This window comes from Schistocerca cancellata, chromosome 5 (genome assembly GCF_023864275.1).
Source record: "Schistocerca cancellata isolate TAMUIC-IGC-003103 chromosome 5, iqSchCanc2.1, whole genome shotgun sequence".
NCBI lineage: Eukaryota > Metazoa > Arthropoda > Insecta > Orthoptera > Acrididae > Schistocerca > Schistocerca cancellata.
Window position 1 is genome coordinate 633,773,338 of NC_064630.1, and position 21,496 is coordinate 633,794,833.

Genomic DNA, 21,496 nt, shown 5'->3' on the forward strand with positions numbered 1-21,496 from the left:
AACGTGGAGCCAGCTGCCCTGTTGTGAGGCGCGGTAGAGTGAGGGTCTTCTCAGCCGATGCCTGACGAATTTGTATTGCAGCAGGGGAATGTCGATTGGTAATACTTGTTGTTGTTGTGGTTGTTGTTGTTGTCTTCAGTCCTGAGACTGGTTTGATGCAGCTCTCCATGCTAGTGTATCCTGTGCAAGCTTCATCTCCCAGTACCTACTGCAGCCTACATCCTTCTGAATCTGCGTAGTGTATTCATCTCTTGGTCTCCCTCTACGATTTTTACCCTCCACGCTGCCCTCCAGTACTAAATTGGTAATCCCTTGATGCCTCAGAACATGTCCTACCAACCGATCCCTTCTTCTAGTCAACCTCCGGAAAACAATACTGAAATCTTAGTTTATACGGAAGTGTATTTCATTATGTACATACGCAGTGCAGTAAATGACGTCCTCTTCGTGTGCATTGTACCTACACGGGCTGGACAAAGATTTGGAAACACTGCGAGAAATGCGTGCTTGAATATAAATGCAGCTAGTAGGCAGTAAGTTGCGCTGTTGTATTTGACCACGAACGGCACTCGTGGAATGTCTTCAATACGTTGCAGGTGTCATTTACGGTCAGAGCAGTGGTGATCGGCGTTATGTCGGAGCTAAGTGACTCTGAACGTGGGTAAATTTTTGGTTCTCGAATGGCGGATGCTTCCATAACCAAGGCAGTCGAAGTGTTCGCCATTTCAAGAGGCACGGTATCAGAGATTCATACCGCGTACAGGGAAAGCGTAAAATCATCATCCAGTAAATCACAGATCGGAAGAAAGTGTGTGTTGAGTTGTCGAGGCACTGTCATTGCAGAGGACTGTTACGAAAACTGAGGGGAGAAGAGCTGCATAAGTCGCTGCAGAACTGAATGTCGTACTCGCGAACTCTGTTAGCACCGAAAAAATACGAAAGGAGCTCCAGGAGCTGGGAACTGAAGATCGAGCTGGAACTCCAAAACCAGTCATCAGTGTTGCAAATGCCCGCGACAGGGAAATGTGGTGCTGAACCCGTAAAAACTGGGCTATGGAGCCACGGAACAAAGTTATTTAGTCGGGTCTTGTTGGACACTGTTTCCACCTTCCGGCCGAGATTACGTCCCAAGACAGAGACATGGCGAGCGTTCGATGCTGATTTGGGCGGCTATATCGTGTTATACAACAGGCCTCCTGGTTACTCTGCAAGGTCGTATTACGGACTGGTTTTATGAGCATGGGGATGAGTTGTCGCATCTTCCCTGGCCACCTTAGTCACCAGATCTTTACCAGAACTGACTGTCCACATCCCTCGTAGTTACTTCAACTTGATGTATTTTGTAGGTAGAATGGTGTAAGATTCCTTTAAAAACCAAACAAGACCTGTATTTATCCATTCCGAGACGACTGGAAGCCAAAGGTTTTCCTGCACCATATTAGGCGTGGTAATGTGTTGTGTTTTTCGTGTTTCCATATTTTTGTGCACCCCTATGTACTCGTATGTCAGAGTCTGTGACGAAAGATGCGATCGAATGTGAATGTTCCGCGGCTGAATGGACAGATCCCCAAGTGAGCCATTTTCCGTACTCTGGTGGCGGAGACTTCTTCGTAAGTTTATAGAAGCACCTCTCGCAAGACTACATTATTTTCTGAGGAACAAAACATTTAGCTGTTCCTTTCAGCTACCCAGTAAGAATCCGCATTTGAAGCATCGAAATCCCGCGCTTTCACGGGGTACATACTAGGGGCGTTTGAAAAGCCTGCGCAAAGTCCGAGAGATGGTTCCACCGGCGCGTATGGAGGTCATGTTTAGTTGGTAGCATCATGGAAAGAACGCACACCAAGTTTCAGCCATATTGGTATATTTATTTGTGTTTGGCATTCGTGTGAATCAAGGAAGTCGAGAGATTGTCAAAAAATGGACGATAAAGAATTTCGTTTGGTGATTAAACATTACTTCATGAAAGGCAAAACCTCTCAGGAGACTAAAGAGAAGCTTGATAAACATTATGGTAACTCTGCACCTTCGGTTAGAACTGTTTATAAGTGGCTTCAAAATTTTCGGAGTGGTCATATGGGCACAAGTGATGCTGAACGTTCTGGACGCCCTGTGGAGGTTACATCGGAAATCATTGATAAAATCCATGATATGGTGATGGATGACAGAAGAGTTAGTGTGTGAGATTGCTAGTGCTGTGGGCATCTCGAATGAACGGGTACATAATATTTTGCATAAACATTTGAGAAAGCTATCCGCAAGATGGCTTTCGCGATTGCTCAGATTTGACCAAAAACGGAATCGTGTGAAATGTTGCAAGGATGGTTTGCACCTGTTCAGCGTCGTTTCGTCACTGTGGATGAAACAGGATACATTACTATACTCCTGAGACCAAAGAACAATACAAACGATAGGTTACCAGGGAGAATCTGCACCAAAAAAGGCGAAAACCATGCCTTCGGCCGGAAAGATAATGGCGACTGTCTTTCGGGATTCGCAAGGGATAATCCTCATGGACCATCTGGAAAAGGGTAAAACTATTACAGTTGAATATTATTCATCGTTATTGGACCGTTTGAAAACCGAGCTGCAAGAGAAACGCCACGGTTGGACCGCAAAAATGTCCTTTTCCATCACGACAATGCACCAGCGCACACCTCAGCAGTTACGGTCGCAAAACTAATGGAAATAGGATTCCAACTCGTTTCACATCCCCCCCCCCCCTCTATTCTCGGACTAGTATTCGTTCCCTAATTTGAAGAAATGGCTGTGGGGCAAAGATTTTATTCAAATGAGGAGGTGATCGCAGCAACTAATAGCTGTTTTGCAGACTTGGACAATTCCTATTATTCGGAAGGGATCAACAAATTAGAACAGCATTGGACGAAGTGTATAAGTGTAAAAGGAGACAATGTCGAAAAATCAAAAAGGTTGACCCCAACACGTACGCAGTTTTTTTTGCACGGCCTTTACAAACGCCCCTCGTACATATAAAAGTGAGAGGTCTATGAGTAGGGAGACTCCTCGGTGTGGCTGTGAGCATTATGCAACGCGTGGAAAGCAACTGGACAGAGGGGGCGTTGGTCCCCTCTGACAAGTCTTCCGTTAGGGCGCGCTTTTCGATGGCGGTTTGGGTGCGCGTTGGTGCAGAGTTCGGCAGGCGAGAAAGTGGGCGGTGCCCCCCAGCTGCACGACCGGGCCGGTAACAAGTAGACCTGCGGCCGCATTCCTGTCAGCTCATACAGAGCGCAGCTCGCCGAATCGAGTTGTCCAGAGGCAGACAAGGCCTGTTCTGCTGTTGTGGACAACGACGGAAGCTCCGTGAGGCTGATGGTGGACGATGCTGTCTTTTATAGAGAAGTAGGGATAGGAAAACCAACCGATATTTTAATTCTGAGTGACCGGTATTTTTCGATATTTGTTTGGTCTCGGTTATAACCGGTGTTTCTTACTAATAACCGGGAAAAACAAATATCGGTTAGTCATAGCAGCAGTGCTAAAATTTTGGTTTGTAAATGAACCTTTCTTAAAAACGAGTAATTTTTAATCGCAAAATTTCCATTCCTTTGAAGTATTAGGTTATTATAGAAAATAGGGAAAGCGATCAGTGCTATTTTAATAACAATACTGACAGAAATGAGCAACAAACACGTGGCATAAGAATTGGTACATCATTTTTGCGTCAATACTGTATCTTATCACGTGGCATGGTTTATTGAATGGTAGTTTACTTACTGTATGTGCCACTTCCCCCATCTGCTCTGTATGTTAATTCTTCGCTGTTGTCACCGAGCATTAGTTGTAGTGCAGAGTGAGGCCATCCATAGTCTGACAGTGTTTTACGAAGGACGGTATCAGTGAAGTGCAATGCCGGATTTGCTGTAGTAGGTTAAAATTAGGAGGAGCCACAACAAATTTGCGACATCGTGTAAGGAAAAAATTTCAAATTTCACAGTTCATTCATAAAACTAGGTAGTACCGTATCTGCTGCCTGTGTGTGCATAATGCGCCCATATCTGCTTTTAGCTTTTGAAAATTGACAAATTAACTTGTTTTCACTCTCTAGCGCTGAAAATTTGTAATGCCCGAACAGCAGTATGAGCTTAGATAACAACATGATTTTGGAGCTGAGTTTCAAACAACTAGAATCAATACTGGTGATTTTTTTTGTGTGTTTTGGTTCAAATGGCTCTGAGCACTATGGGACTTAACATCTGAGGTCATCAGTCCCCTAGAACTTAGAACTACTTAAACCTAACTAACCTAAGGACATCACACACATCCATGCCCGAGGCAGGATTCGAACCTGCGACCGTAGCGGTCGCGCGGTTCCAGACTGAAGCGCCTAGAACCGCTCGGCCACCGACGGCCGGCGTTGTGTGTTTTACAACCATTTATCATTTCGAGAAACTTACTGATGTTTTCTTTTATTTGCCTCTTTAATACTGGGATTCTGTGTATCATTAAACTGAGGGAGTCAAAATGTTTGTATTCGATTTTTACGTTTATTACAGGAAGCCGGTTATTTTGGGCGGTTTTAACACCCAGATTATACAGGAGTTGAAAAAAACGATATAATCGGAAACTTGTTGTTTCAGCAATAACCGCCATCCGTATAGAGGAGTGGGTAAGCAACCAACTAGTGGCGTAATGCAAGAGGAACTGCAGGGGACCGATCCTTGGTGAAGAGATCGGTGATTGATCGCCAGTATACAGAAATGCATAGTACTGTATTGCGCACACACAAGCGAAATTACCTGTTGTTTGATTTCACACGATTAACGAACATTCACCTAAATCATCCACATTCATTAAATATCTGTGAATACGCGTATTGGGCGATTTGAAGTGGAATGACCACATAAAATTAATAGCAGGTAATGCAGATGTCAGACTGATGGTTCAAATGGCTCTAAGCACTATGGGACTCGACATCCGAGGTCATCAGTCCCCTAGACTTCGAACTACTTAAACCTAACTAAACTAAGGACATCACACACATCCATGCTCGAGGCAGGATTCGAACCTGCGACCGTAGCAGCAGCGCGGTCCCGGACTGAAGCGCCTTTAACCGGTCGGCCACAGCGGCCGGCTGTCAGACTGAGATTCATTGGAAAAATACTCACAAGGGAACCTCCCCATCGCACCCCCCTCAGATTTAGTTATAAGTTGGCACAGTGGATAGGCCTTGAAAAACTGAACACAGATCAATCGAGAAAAAAGGGAGAAGTAGTGTGGAACTATGAAAAAATAAGCAAAATATACAAATAGAGTAGTCCATACGAAAGATATGCAATATCAAAGATAATGTAAGTGCAGGATCGCCGTGGTCCCGTGGTTAGCGTGAGCAGCTGCGGAACGAGAGGTCCTTGGTTCAAGTCTTCCCTCGAGTGAAAAGTTTAATTTTTTTATTTTCAGACAATTATTATCTGTCCGTCCGATGCGAGATAACTGCGCCGTAGTATGGGGACGCTACACCTAAACAAACATCGAAAAACACGACGTCAGTCGACTACAGCGCACGGAAGAGAGGGTATTCCTGCTAACGAGGCTCCCTGACTGGCAGTTGATTGTTCGCTACTTTGGACGAGAGTGCATTTAATACGTGAGCTGTATTCTGTGGGCAATATGTTTTCGGTTCCCATTGGAGAGGCACGTCCTTTCGTCTACTAATCGCACGGTTTTGCGGTGCGGACGCAAAACTCAGACACTAAACTTATTACAGTGAACAGACACGCCAATGAACGAACGGACAGATCATAACTTTGCGAAAATAAAAAAAGCAATCTTTTCACTCCAGGGAAGATTTGAACTAAGGACCTCTCGTTCCGCAGCTGCTCACGGTAACCATGGGACCACGGCGCTCCTGAACTCACACTGTCCTTGATGTTGCATACCTTGCGCATGAACTACTCAGTTTGTATATTTTTCTTATTTTTTTCATAGTTCCACACAACTTCTTCCTGTTTTCTCCATTTATCTATGTTCAGTTTTTCAAGGCCTATCCACTGTGCCAACTTATAACTAAATCTGAGGGGGGTGCGATGGATAGGTTCCCTTGTCAGGAAGCATTGTCCCCCACTCCTCTTTACCACAATAGCTGCCATAAATCTTCCTGGTTATAACACAAAGTGTATCTTGTATGCAGACCGTATTATTTACTGTATATTACTATCATATACACTTAACTGTAAATTTACTTAAGCACAAAAAGTTATTTTTTACTGATTTCAATGACCTTTTGGAGTTCCCATTTTTAAAACTAAACAGAATACACTTCTGTGAAACTTGAAAAAATGGGGTGAATGAAACCGCCACCCAAAGGCCGTTAATGCCCACACTGAGAAGCACTGGGTTTGATCCCTGGAGTCGAAGTTTGCATTACTGACAAGTGGCCAGGAGGAGACGTAGTGCACGCCAGACCGTGTGGGATTTAATGCGGGACATCGACAAACACGCGAACTCCACAACTTCTACAGGCTCGATACACTAACTTTTTAACTTACCAAAACGACTGATACGGCCAGAAACCAACTCCGGTCGCCTTTTGCCTCTGGGAAAGATCATTGGTACTGTTCTGATTGTAGACTGAGTGAGCCTGGGGCCGTTCTGGAGGGACTGGAATGAGGAAGAATCTCCACACCTATCCTAGACTTGTCTCTTGACCTCAAAGGCCAGAGTCTAGTACTTTACGCACTAGACCACCACGGTCACATTGTTGTGTAATGAAGTTGTTTGTGATATACGAGCTTCTATTAGAGTCTATTAACCTCGTCGTCGGCGGGATGTTGAACCCTAATTTTCCTTCCTTGCTGCCATCGATGGTCCAAACAGATACGGCATCGCGATTTGCAGTGATATTGAGTGTGTGTTTGTTCGTTTCGATCTTTATCTGCATTTTCAAATTGCTCGAGATACTGATACATGATACGATCAGTATCTCGGCTCACTTTGGAGTTCCTATCTTTCTTTTATAAGATGGTCCTTTTATTAGAAATATCCAGAAAGACAAATGTTTGAACTAAAAAATACGGACGCGTTAATAACAGAAATCCTGTACACGCTGCCTGCTTCAAAATACCTTCAGTAGTGCCGGACAGGATGCTCATACACTGAGGCGAGAGAAAACATGGGATACCTCTTAATATCGTGTAGCACCTCCTTTTGCATGGCTTAGCGCCGCAATTCGATGTGGCGTGGATGAACAAGATATTGGAAGTCCCCTGCAGAAATATTGAGCCATGTTGCCTTTATAGCCCTCCATGGTTGAGATTGCAGGATTTTTGTGCACGGACTGACCTTTCGATTATGTTCCATAAGTGTTCGATGGAGTTCATTTCGGGCTATCTGGGTGACTAGATCATTCGCTCGGATTGTCCAGAATGTTCTTCAGACAAGTTGCAAACAATTGTGGTCCTGTGACATGGCGCATTGTCGTCCATAAAAATTAAATCGTTGAAGTCCATGGTCTCCAAGTGGCCGATCCTTGATTTCCAGTCAATGATCGGTTCAGTTCGGTGTAAATGCAGCCCACACACCATTGTGGAGCCACCACCAGCATGCACAGGCCTTGCTGACAATTTGAGTCCCGGTAATGCTTGGAATTTGGTATTTATGGCACACTGTTGACACTGTGGATCTCGGAATATTAAAGTCTCTACTTCCGAAATGGAACGGTCCATGCGTCTAGTTCCAGCTGTCATTCAATTTCAGAGTCTGTTAATTCACATCGTGCGCCCATCGGAAACCTTTTCGCACGTATCACATCAGTACGAATGATAGCTCCACCTATGCACTGCCGCTTTATACCTTTATGCGATACTACCGCCATCTGTACATGTATCACTGTCCCGTGACTTTCGTTACCTCAGTGTATAAACACACCGCTTTTCGATTTCATGTCGTAAAGATGACCTAAATCGGTTTTGTTTTGTTATGGCTTATGACACATGCATGTAAGACAAATAAGACCTCAGTAGTCAACTGAAAAGTGTTTTCCCACTATTCATGGTAAAAAAATTTCGATTTCGATGTGCTGAACCACGATATACACAGTGCGTTGCCAATTGTATAATCCTGATTACTAGTTGTCCAATGTGTTTATCGAAATCGATTCATTGCAGTCTGACGGGCAATTGTCCTGGTGCATATGAGAAACTGTGCGTAGTTTCGTTAAATTTAAACCCATGCAACTCTAGTCAAAGAATGGAAGGAAACCATCTACTATAGCCACTGGTGAAGTCCTAAACCAGTCAAGTAACACCACTAAGCAGCAATTTCTGGTACCCCCAAGGAACACGTAGAGTTTCGGCTGAGGAGACGGGGAAGTCCAGAGTGGGAGGTTTTGAGTTTGGTTTTGGTTGTGAGAATATACTTTGAGCAGGAATGGAATCCTCATCTTACAGAAATGTTCGCCATATACGATTGAATGAAAGCAGATATTGCGTCACTTACGGAATTTAGTAACGATGTCTCTTCAGTCACAAAACATTTTACGTAACAGTTCGGAAAGCAGAAGTATACAAACAGCTTGCATGCTCTTTGATGTCAGACCTCTGCTGTTACCCGTTGCTTGCACGTCAAGGTTACGCATGATAGGTAATCGCCAGGAATTCTTTGTTTTTTGTATGCGAAGGAACATAAAACTGTACTTCAGAAACTGCAACTTTTGTCGTCTTTCTTAGATCACAAGGAGCATACAAGGGCTGTAAATGCTCTTTCGCTTTATTCTCGTCATGCCATTTGTAAAAGGAACTAACGCGAAGAGACGGTGTTTTCGTACTTCCCAGCAAACGAAGTAGGTAAATAACGTTGACATCATACCGGTTCACTCGGAAGTAACCAGTCCGCAGTCTGACTCATGGCGGGAGAAAATTATTTTCATGAGTATCAGCAGACCACCCGTTACACTTGGTTAACTCCTACCTGGTCTTCCAACGAGAACAGCTATTTTCCAGGTCTGTTTCTCATTTCCCGTTCCACTCATATCAATAATATTTATCATCTTTTTAATCAACTGCGGTTTAGGTTCAAATGGCTCTGAGCACTAAACGACTTAACTTCTAAGGTCATCAGTCGCGTAGAACTTAGAACTAATTAAACCTAACTAACCTAAGGACATCACACACATCCATGCCCGAGGCAGGATTCGAACCTGCGACCGTAGCGGTCTCGCGGTTCCAAACTGTAGTGCCTAGAACCGCACGGCCACTCCGGCCGGCCAACTGCGGTTTAGGTGCAGCAGTACAATGTTTGGAATAAGAATCAGTAAATTGAATCCTATAGATGGTTTCTCACCGGAGTGGCTGGCGATATTACTGCTGCGTATGAAGTCGTGAACTGCGGAATGCTACATCTCGGGTCACGACGTACTAGAAACATACTACGTCTGGCCTTTACGAATTTACGGCAATTGGATTACCGAATACCTAGTTTAGGGCAGGAAAAATAATATAGACGGACCAGTGGAGACTGTCATGTTTGTTGTGATGTAATGGAGATATTCTTAAATAACATATGCAGTGTTGTCATGCCTCAGCAGACTTCTGAGTTTCTAGGATGTAAAGCTCAGTGTACATTGAGTGTGAATGATCTCCCAAGGAGGGTTAATATCCTGCTATTCGCAACTGTCCCTAGTTAACTTCTCATTTTGGATCGTACATAGAGACCGCGCCTACTCGTTATCACCAATTTCGTCCAAATTAATTATGGTATATGCAGGACTTGGTAAAAAATGAATGGACAATAATGGGAGCTCTGTATGGCCAAAAGTGTACTAGCGTTGTCAGCGCGCACGAACCGTTTGTGTTACTGTAGATTCCAGACAGCGGTTGGCTCAGTGGAAAGACAGCAGGATGGTAACCCAAAGATCGTGGGGTCGAATCTCTATTCTGAAATTTTAACCCAGGTCCTTCGAAGGGCAAAAGTCGATCTCGTAAGACGACAGGATATGAAAAAAGTAACCCACTCGTGTATAGTGTATGCCTACAATAGATAAAATGGAAAAGAAAAGAGGAAGTTTCCCACTTCCGGCGTTCCCAGTGATTCAGATACTACTGTTAGACAGACGTCTGTACTGCAATTGTCCATAGCAGTCAGATCACGATAGACAGAGTGATTGCGAAATGCCCTTATTTCCTGATGAAGCTTGGCTGCATTTATTGAGAATTCGCAGAAAAAATTACATTTTTGTTCTGAATATCATCGTCAGTTGCCCTAAGAACTTTTACATGCTGTAAAAACAGTTGTGGTGTGCGTTTAATGCAACACAAATTACTGGGCCTATCTTTTTCCATCATAATCTGATATGTACGTGAACCAATATACTGCGACTTTTTTCAAGGCAACTAACAAACGAAAAGAACTCTTGTTCCTTCAAACAGTCCTTAAACACTCAGAAAATCTCATTCTGGACCCTCTTCCGTGTTAGGTATTTGTGATAGTTGTCATTTTTCGGTTGTGCCATTTTGTTGGCCTCTGGAATTCATAATCGATAGCTATACCGTTCTTTAAACTTCGGTTAGCTCGAATGAAACAAGTTTACTGTTACCAGTCATTATTTATATCCAAAACGTTCAGAAGCTTTAAACCTCTATCATGAAGTGGATTTACGCGCGCGCGCGCGCGCGCGCGCGCGCGTGTGTGTGTGTGTGTGTGTGTGTGTGTGTGTGTGTGTGTGTGTGTGTGTGTGTGGTGTTACGATTTTGGGGTAACTTGTGGCACTGTGCAGCGGAGAAACAGAAACACAGTTTCAGAACGTGGTTTTGGAGAGGTTTTTGAATAAAAAGTAAATGTATATCAAAGGTGAAAATAAAACACGTAAAATAGAAAACCTCCAGTGGTCGCAGGATCCTTTCTCTGTCGTAACACGTCACACGTAAACTGTCAATTTTGAAAACAAAGATGGTGTCTGGAAACTGCTGGGTACAAAAAACATAATAGCAAAACAGAAACATTGTGTCGATGTACGAAGAATATGTATCACAGTAACATTATTATTTCGGATTCAATTGTAAAGGGTTTTGGAGATATTCGTTTGAGTTAATGGATGTATGCGTTGGAATAAATTTTTAAAGTGATATACAAATCCGATCCTGTCAAGTTTATATGGTTTAAGTTTAATACTCTTCTATTTAATCGGGTGACATGTTGCGGAATTTAAGTACAATAATTGTGTTGCCAAGAGTGATAAAATTATACAAAAATAACAATTTCAGTGCATGTATTGAGTAACTGAAAGAAGTATCTCCACAGTCCTTTAAACGTATTCTGAATTAATACTGTTGTTAATATATATATATACGTTGTACTTACAGATACTGTTTCTGATTTGTTGTACGTTCTTTAGCATCTAGTGGTTTCCAGAAGCCATCTTTGTTTACAAAATACGACAGTTTACGCGTAATGCGTTTAGACAGAGACAGAAGGCTATGACCAGTGGAGGTATTCTATTTTAATTGTTTTGTTTCCACCCTTGGATATATGTTTTTATTAATGTTCTGAAATAGTATTTTTATTTCTCCAGTAGACAGTGCCACAAGTTACCCCAAAATCTGAACACAGTACACATATATATCGTACTGAAACATGTAAATCCACCTGATGATCGTAATTTAAACCTCTGAAACGCTTTGCGGATATAAACAAACAGTGACAGGTAACAGTAAACTTGTTTCATTCCATATCAGTAGCAGTCAGGTAACTCGTCCTGCAAGTGGGTGTCATCATCCGGTATCGATAAGGTGCAAATTGTCACCGCAAAACAGAAATATCGACTTGCTTCCTAATGAGCCTTTGTCTCCTTGCAGTGCTTGGTATTCATTTTTTTTTCCTTAGTGCTTGCTATAACTATCCAGTGATGCGACCTGGCGTCGGCGATTCTCCACTTTTGTTTCATTGCATTTGTGCGGTAGGTGTTCGAGAAATTAGTAAGGCCGGCACAGCCGTTTCGTAAATTCTTGTCACTATCGAAGGCGCTTCCTCAGCGGAAGGGAGCGTACAATACCGGTCGTCGTGAGGTAGAAAGCGGTACGGCGCATGCGCGGTGCAGAACGCCGGCTGACGAACCGGCCCGTTGTGCGCGCGAGCGGCACAACAGGTGGGGCCGTGGTGGGGGGACCGGCGTCAGTCAGGTGGTGGAAGGGGAGGGGTGTCCGCCAGCGGTCGCGCCGCGCGCCTGCCAGTCGTTCTGCGGGATATGGTCGCGGTGGTGGTGTTCTGGCGAACTGCGAAGCGGGTCCTAGCCGAGTGCGTGTGTGCGTAGCCGGGGCGCGCGCGAGCGTGTGACCGTGCGTGTGTCATGTGAGTTCATGTCGCCGTGCAACAAGGAGCGGGTTGTGCTCCTGGTGGAGAGGCCCGCCATCTCCCAGCACCCAGCAGGAGGAGGAGGTGGCAGCAACGGCGGAGACGGCGGCTTCAGCGCGGCCAGGCGTCTCCTGCGCTGGTTCTCTCGGCTGCGGCGGCCAGACATGGGCAAGCAGGGGGTCCAAGGTTCGTGTCTCACCTGACAAACCAGTCCCAAAGTCAGCCCGGCGCCCTCGCTTTGAGGCCCAGGGTTTCCATTGTCAGTTTCCGACGCTGCTGGAAACTGCCGTCCGAGATGACCAGATCCATCAAAGGCACTTTCTATTCGGGGTTTCCCTTCGAGATTTTTAGAACATTGACTAAATAGCACCGAGGTACGACCCTTCCAAGCGATGAAACCTCGCTGAGAAAATAAATGCTGGATTCCAGCGTTGCCGGTGGTGCAGTAGTTCCACCGGCATCGACGCGTAGTGTGCTGGTAATAGTGGCAGAACTGTCAGTATGCAATGAAATTACTCCGCTGGCTTCGCTATCGGAACAGTTACTGGAGCATTAACGGCCTAATAAAGAGAGTAGTCTATCCCGCCGATATCGTGTTCTTATTATACATTGTTTGTTTCAAACTAAAATATATTGTTTTCGTTAAGTTCAAAAATGGCTCTGCGTACTATGGGACTTAACTGCTGAGGTCATCAGCCCCCTAGAACTTAGAACTACTTAAACCTAACTAACCTAAGGACATCACACACATCCATGCCCGAGGCAGGATTCGAACCTGCGACCGTAGCGGTCGCGCGGTTCCAGACTGGAGCGCCTAGAACCGCTCGGCCACACTGGCCGGCTTTCGTTAAGTCTCTACACCCAGTTCATTGTGTGAGACACCTCTGGTATTATGTGAAAAGTAACAATGACAATGGAAAACAGATTACCCAAATCGTATCGGCTGACCCGAAGTACTGCAACATTCGTGACCGTAGTTTACTGTGTGAGAACATTGGTTCTGAAGCCGATAGGTATGAACTCTGGATTAATGTCTGTGCTAATGTGCAGCTTGTATCTGCGAATATAAATCGTGGGGGAAAAAGCAAATGTGCGCTTTTTTAGAAGAAATCGTGAACACACCGTTTTATATTTTATAGCAGTGGTTTGTGCCTATATTCCGATGAGAGTTAAATGCTGAAGAATGAGAGTTGCGTAACAAGTTTCTGATCCACAGGAGTCAGTACAGTACAGTACTGTCTGGTCTGGTTCCGGCACGATTGAGATATTGCGCAAGCGTTTGTGGCGGAACCGGTTAGCCACCTGACTTAGTCCTTAAACCCTATTTTCAGTAACGCCTTCCACTGCAAGCTGTGTTCAGCATTGAACTGCAGACTCTAGGATTGCAAAACCTGCGATGCAGATGTTTCGGATCGGAAGTTATCTTGAAGTTGACGTTCAGTTTACCTATTGATCGAAATTCCAACACCAGAACGACTTTGCCTCAGCTTTGCGTCTCAAGATGTTGGTTCGACGAGCCAATTCTTTCACTTACATCTGACCTTGTGTGGAGACACCAGAATTTAACATTCTAACTGCAAAAAAATAAAAATAAAAATATTGATTATCTTACTCTGATTTGGTACACGATTTAGGTGGCAACGTAGGAAAACATTGAAGGAAACAGGTTGTTGTGGACTTCAGTACATATAGTTTCACTGCCTAGAATTCATTTTATTGCACTGTAATGTATTAGTTTGACGTTAATGTGAAACGAAGTGTGTGTGTGTGTGTGTGTGTGTGTGTGTGTGTGTGTGTGTGTGTGTGTGTGTCTTGAGTTCAAGTAAAGAGGAAAAGCGTCTTGTTGATTCTCAAAGGCCATGTTGCCGTTCCGTTATTTGACCTTCTGGCGAAAGGCACTCGAAGAATATTATGACTTGGCTGGCTTTGATGAACAAGGACTCGCTCAGGAATTAACGACCGAACAGTCGGAGAACGTTCTACCAAGTTAAGTAGAGCAGTTGTTACGGCTGTTGCCGTCTCCAGAAACATATGGGGGGGGGTTCTAAAGTTGTAATTTTTTATGCAAATCAACTGGTAATTATTGACATGTATCATGCCACAACTTTGATTGGAACGTGAAAACTAATTATATCCCAGAGAATAAGTGTTTAGTCACTGCCTTCTAGAAGTGTGTGATAATTCTGTAGCGCGAATGAATACTCTGTGCACCAGATTCCAGGGGGTAAGTGCCCTACCTTCTCTTTCCACCCCAACCCTCTCAATCCACTACATGTGGACTCCTGTGGATACAGCACAGGACTGCCATTGGGGGGGGGGGGGGGGGGGGTAAAAGTTAAAACACACATGCAGCTACTAAGGTTTCCACATACCACTTAGGCGAATTCGGATTAATTCATTAAGCAAGCCACGGCAGGGTTTTCACGTCTTTCTCCTGGTCAACGCGTGTTTATTGTCTAATGGCATTGAACGGAGCGACGTATTGAAGTGGGTAGGAGACTGGGCACGTGTTTGAGAGGATAGTATTTGAAATCCCCGTCTGGCTGTCCAGATTTAGGCTTTCCGTGAATTCGCTTCGGCCGAATGCCGGGACATTTCATAAGAAAGGACAAAGCCGATTTCCTTTCTCATGCTTCCCAAGTCGGTGCTTGTGCTCCGACGCTAATGACGCTGTCGTTGACGGGACGTTACACTCTTAATCTTACTTCTAGCGACAGATAGAATCTTTATATTCATTCTCGTAGTTTTCCATTTTCGTTTTCAATTCTTGGTATTTCTGGTTGAGAGTTTCGTTGGGTGAGCAAGTTTGTGTTTTTTATGGCATCCTGTTTCCATTTACTTAATTTACTAGTACTATGCTTCGTCAGATGCGTGTTACGGACCACCTCCTAATTCTCTTCCACAAAAATACAATTTCTTTAAAGTCAAGTCCCCTTAGAGAGAGATGGTGTCGAGGTATTCAGCAGCTCGTCCTTATCGGCAGTTGCGTTGCAGTCGAATAAAACAAAATGACTTTGAGTCTGCATTCAGCAGACGTTCCCAGTTGGGTGGGCATTTCCAAAATGGTCATGCCTGCTACGACGAGTCTCCCGTCACATCAGTTGAGATTCTCAGTCGATGGACTCTTACAATGTTCTATTTATCTTGGCACAGTAACCCAATTTCTAGAGTGCCTTTTAAATTTTTGATAAAAATTCTCGTTAAACTCAAATAATAATGTTCTTGACTTAAAGCCCTACATTTTTTGGTACCTGAGATGCATTCTTCGGCGTCCCTGAGGGGTATGTGAGAGCTTTTCTATTCAAAGAAACTGCTGCTGACGAAAAAAAAATATAAACTCTGAGACCAGAAAAAGGTTGGAAAGACAGAAATGCAACGATTACTAGCCTTTGTAATTCAGTGTTGCGGGAGGCTTTTGAAGACCTCGTGCATTGATCGAATGAAGAACACGGTGATCCAAAAGATAGTGGTTGGGCACATTTTACGTCACGATATTTCAACTGGAGACCTGCCGGTCATCTTCAGGTGAGCAGTCGAAGACTAAACGATTACCAGCCTTCAGTCTTCGATCGCTCGCCTGAGGATGACTGGTAGGTATCCAGTTGAAATATCGTGGAGTGAAGTTTACGACGACCGGCTGCAATCTCGAAATCTCTTCGAACATTCAATTCATCGGGAAATTTTTTAAATTTCACGATAAGAGGATAATTGGCAAGGGACAAGTAGGAATAACTCTTATCATACAAGCGTTAGGGTTAAGGATAGAGCCAACGAAATATGAGGGCTTTAGATGACGATGATTGATTGTAATGCCAGGATAGGCTCGCTAGTGCTTCGTTGTTGAATTAAGTTTCGTGGTACCGGTTAATTTTTTCTTTAGTTTCATATTTAGAATCATGTTCATGAAGTTCGGCTATTCCTGTTACAGATTTATAAGGGTTATAGATGGGTACGTAGATATAGTTCTGAACAGGAATCCATGCCCGAAATGTACCGTTTGAATGTAAATTAAGCTTGAAGATTGGAATCACTTTCAAACATCGCACTTCACGGTACACAAACATACTGAGAAGTGGGTGCCCTTGTGAGTCCGTGTTGGAATTGTGAGATCACATTCAATTTTCAGGCTACAGAAACGGGTGCAAGAAACTGGTACGTTTGGGACTAAGAGGGGTTGTCTGGTTCTCTACGGACGCTACACCCTCTCGACTTCGCAGAGGATGTCCGTTGTCACGTAGAAAAGAACCCGACGGCAAGTACTCAAAAAAAAAGTGCCTAGTCATGAGCTTCTGTAGAGCATGCAGGTCACTCATTGTCCTCCTTTTTGCGTACCATGAATAGAGAGAGATATTTGAAAGTGGCTTGTTTAACATCGAAACGCTACATATCCGGAACCCTCTGTAATCCCTGAATCCTTTAGTCGAAATTGTTAAATATCCTGTTTGTATAAACGTATACAGGAGCGTTACTTACGGACGGTGTGTGCATCCTCACTCCATATTTGGGATAGAAACTGTGTACACTGTAAGACTGGTTCAAATTATGCCTGTTTCACAACCGTTACCTACATTTTTCTCATACCATTCACAGTTTGTATCTTTGTGGCATGAAATTTCTTCGTCTACTCTTCTGTTACGACCACTACAACTGAACTTAAGTCACGCTCCCGAGCTCGACAACACAAGGGAAACCATTTCCCTATATAGTCAGTGGCAACTTTATTCTTTGCTACCATTTACACACAATCACGATCGATTCTAGTCCACACGCAAGCTTGATTCATATTCGTAAATGCTGTATGGAAGTCGGTAAGGTACGGGCGGGCGCCTGTCGCTAACTTGAGTGTCAGCTAACGGAACTTCCTACGATTTATGAATATCCCAAGGAAATTTTTCATACCCTCCAAGGAATTGTTCATTATTTCCATTTCCCGGTTCGTAAAATATCCCCGAAACGCTACGCCATGTTTGAGGATAAACTGGACAGAATGCAGAGACCAATTCTGGATGGGATTCTGTGCGCGTTACAACAGCCCTGTGTTGATGTTTCGTGACCTTCTGTGTAAGCCACTCGTGCGGCTGTTTTACTGGCATTTAAGATCGAAAATAGTACACATTAATTTTCAGTAGTCAATTGAACATTTTAGTAAATCGCGGTAGCAATAGCATATTGCAGCAGACTGCGATCACACGAATCACAAATTTTGAACTTCGCAGTCTCTTTCGCGCAGCTGTACACAGTAATTACAGCTTTGGTAAAAAAAAAAAGTCTCTTTCTGAACTGTTGCGTTCTATTTTTTCTCCAATTGGAAACGTGCAAATTTACAGGTGACATACATATCAGTGAATATACGTAAGAATGCAACACTTGGCATTTTTGCTCCTCTTCCACAACTATGCAGAGCATAGCAACTCTTTATAGATAATAATCGGCGCAATATTGTGGACACAGGTCACTTTCAATTTTTTCTTTAGTTTTTTGTTGTCCAGGGACAGTCCACTTGCTTCCAGGATAGTGCATCGCCAAGTATTCAGTTTCAGAGCACTTGGCTCCAGCATGCTGTTAGGGTAGCAAAGGGTTGCAGATCTGTAGATGGCAATATCTTAACGAAACCTGTCCCTCCCCATGGGATCAGGACTGAAAATAAGTGATTATGTGATAGAAACTCAGTAAGGAAGCTAGAGTTAAATTTCCATATACTTTTATAATAGCTGTAATCTGCAGCGCATTTAAAACGTGATTATTGAACTCCCTAATATATGTGTTTGTAGGTTTCTTCCGGCGAATGTGCTGTTTGAAAATCTCTCGGGTATGAAGCCCACAGACTGCTGCACCAGAGGTGTTCAAGCAATTGTCTAATACGTTACAGGATCATTTCTTCACTGATTCGTCTTCTGAAGTTATGAGTTCCGATAGTTACATACTATTACTAGCAATTACATTACTGCGTATCTTACTTTTTATCCGTGTCAGGATAAAAGTTTTGATCTTGCATCGTTCCAATAATTCACCTTTCGTCTTCGACTTAGTCTTTAGGATGCGTGAAACCAGTTGGGCGGCATTGCAGTATTCACCGACCGATTTCATGATCTGTGAAATGAAATGTACTGCAAATGTGAGCTGGAATCTAGATCATAATGCGGAAACGGCATCTTTTCACCGCTCACCAGCAGCTCCGGCTGTTTCCTTATTACTGCAATTCTTGCTTGGCAAAGAATCCAGATGTGGCAGTTCCTTAGTTTGCTGCAGCAGCGATGACATACTCCTGCGGATTCTTGCGCAGTTACAGTAAACTCCCGTACACCCGAAATGATCTGGACGGCGGTTCGGATATAACGCAAATTTCGAATATATGTATACCCAAGTTGCCCCGTTTTCACGCATGAAGCACCCAAATTGCGTCAATACCGCGAAACATGATCGTAGGTAACGTAGATTATTGATATGGTTGTAAGCCTCCATGTTTTTGACTGAAAAAATTGTGTTGATGGGTTAAAAAGGCGCCAAAGTATGATTGAAAACTCAAAGCTTTTAAATGCTGCCGGCCGCGGTGGCCGTGCGGTTCTGGCGCTGCAGTCCGGAACCGCGGGACTGCTACGGTCGCAGGTTCGAATCCTGCCTCGGGCATGGGTGTGTGTGTGATGTCCTTAGGTTAGTTAGGTTTAAATACTTCATAAGTTCTAGGGGACTTATGACCTAAGATGTTGAGTCCCATAATGCTCAGAGCCATTTTTTTTAATGCTGAATAACAAAGCTCGTTTATTTTGCGTTCTTACAGAAAAAATCGACCTTATTTGGTAGCAGAAAAACAGGAGTTACAATTTTATTCCCTACTCTTTTGAATAACAGTACAAATCTAGAGATTACTTAAAAAAACGAAAAGTTTGCGTAGAGGAACTTCAAAGTAAAAAAACAAAAAAATTGACTTACGGACGTTGAAGTTCAAAGACGCTTCATTAGAATTTATTTTTTGGCAAAGTCTGTAATGGTTTTTTTTTTTTTTTTTTTTTTTGTTTTGTGGCTTGAGAAACTTCTGTTGCGGCAATATATCTCCAGCGTTGGAAACAAACGATTTCGGGATAAGTCGCCTCCTCCTGTTGGCTGATATACTCCAGGGTGGTTTGGATCGCTTCGTAACCGACTGTGTGAGGAATCTTTTTCTCTGCTTCGTCATGAGAGACCATATTCTTCTGACGCTTTCTGGTTGGTCGCAATTTGGACGATTTCTTCCTCAGTCAGTCGAAAAAAGTAGTTTCCCATCCACTCTTCAGCGTCTTCGAAGTTCGCGTCTTCACAACCCGGTAGCTTCTCCAGTAAATTCACCAAAGTGTCATTTTCGTCTGTTTATGGCACGTCAGCTTGAGCTTCGGTGTTACCTCCTTCTCACCATTGTTTTTTCAAGACCTAACGAGAGAAATTGGAGAAATTAGATTCCAAGCTTCATCAATCCAATGAATGACACTTAAGACATCGATTTTTTTAAGAGTTTGTACGATATCTTCTTCAGCATTAATCGCACTGATTAAGTATTGCAGCAGCGTCTGTAATGTTTTTTCAACGCTTCAAGAACATCTTGGTCCATCGGTTGACATAGGGATGTGACGTTAGGTGGAAGAAACAAAACTTTGATATCCCCACCTTGTAGACATCTGGGTGAGGAGCGTGGTCCACAAGAAGTAGCGCTTTTCGAGGAAGTCCATTTTCCTTCATGCATTTTTCTACAGCTAGAACAAACTCTGCCTGGAACAACTCTTTGAAGAAGGCGTCGTTCATCTATGCCTTACACTGATTCGTGTACCACAGTGGCAAAGATTTATCAGCTAGTTGCCGTCTAAATGCTCTTCGTTTTTTGGATTTGTCAGTTAAAGTAAGGCGCAGTTTATGATTGCCAGTGGCTTTACTGCATGCGAGAACAATAACTCTTTCTTTGCTTTTTTTATATCCGAATGCCGTTTCTTCTTGTTCAGAGGCAAGGGTTTTTGTTGACTACATTTTGTAATTCAGCCTAGTTCAATCGCAGTTGTAAAGTTCATCGCCAATATAACCTCCTTGGTCGATGGTTTTGTGCAGTTTTTTCATAAAATCTGTGATAGCGGCGTCATCCCCGGATAATGATTCGCCGCTGTTGGCAATTTCACAAATGCCATGCAGCTTCTTGAACCGATCCAGCCAGCCATCACTTCCCTGGGGTTCTCGCTCTTTCCCTTCAATCAGCTCATATAAAGTCATCGCTTTTTGACGAAGTAGAGGGCCTACAACTGGCATACCTTTGGCTCTAACTTGTTCGTGCCACAAAAGTAAGGCCTCTTCTGAGGATGTGCACCTTTTCTTATTGTTTTTTTGAGATTTCACTGCGCTGCCTGACGCTTGGATAGAACAAAATTTTTCAATTTCTGGTCGATTTGTTTTCCAATCAGTAATCGTACTCCTACCGACGTTCAAAGCCGCAGCAACTTTCGCAGGTGGCTCACCAGCGTCAATTGTCTGCAAAGCGCGAAGTTTTTGTCCCAACGAGATCACATTCTTTTTTAGTAACGTTCAGCGCTTTTTTTTACCGACACTCGACTGATTCTTTTTGGTTTTTGGCCACTTTAATCTCTGGACATTTTAAAGCATGTAGCGCGACCACGAAACGGTAACTCGATAACACACAGACGCGCGACTTGACAACACTCGAGACGCACTAGACAAAGCTTTTGAGTTTTTGACACCAGGCTGTGGCAGCCATCGAATGGAAACATTCGATGCAGCTATCCCCTCTCCCCTGTCCTACCCAACCTCACACGACAATACAACAGTGCATTGTACGTTTACTGTAAAATTGTTAAACGCTCGGTTTCGTCTGATGTACAGACAACAGGGGGAAAGTGTTTGGCGCCGTACTCTCATGGTCGGTTTCGACGGCTACGTCGCGCTGCAAAGAGCAATACTGTACGTACTGTACTTCCAAGGAGTTCCAATACAGGCAGTGGCATGAAACCATACAATACGAACAAGAAACACGGTAAGACTTCAATCAACACACGCACAAAATGACGACACTCGGACTTTGGCACGGGCCAGTGCACCGATTAGCAGTATACTGTCGAAATACATGGCACCAGGCGCAGAAATTTGAAACTTGTCAAGAGTCAGTAGCTGCGCGATGCGTCAGCCAGCGCTAATTTGAGCCGCGAAAATCGGAAAAATTTGT

At 43.7% G+C, this 21,496-nt stretch overlaps 1 protein-coding gene across 3 annotated transcripts in view; it reads left to right on the forward strand.

Annotated features, from left to right (window-relative positions):
* The window catches only part of LOC126187383 (serine/threonine-protein kinase tricornered), a 645,736-nt gene that overhangs the window by 403,365 nt on the left and 220,875 nt on the right, over window positions 1-21,496 (forward strand). The window contains exon 1 of one of the 3 annotated variants that reach the window (XM_049928432.1): window positions 12,177-12,489. The exons of the other annotated variants lie outside the window; for them this stretch is intronic. Coding sequence (XP_049784389.1) covers window positions 12,309-12,489 — 181 coding nt within the window. The 5' untranslated portion in view covers window positions 12,177-12,308. Of the gene's footprint in view, window positions 1-12,176; window positions 12,490-21,496 lie in introns of those variants that run through there. 3 annotated transcript variants of the gene reach the window in all.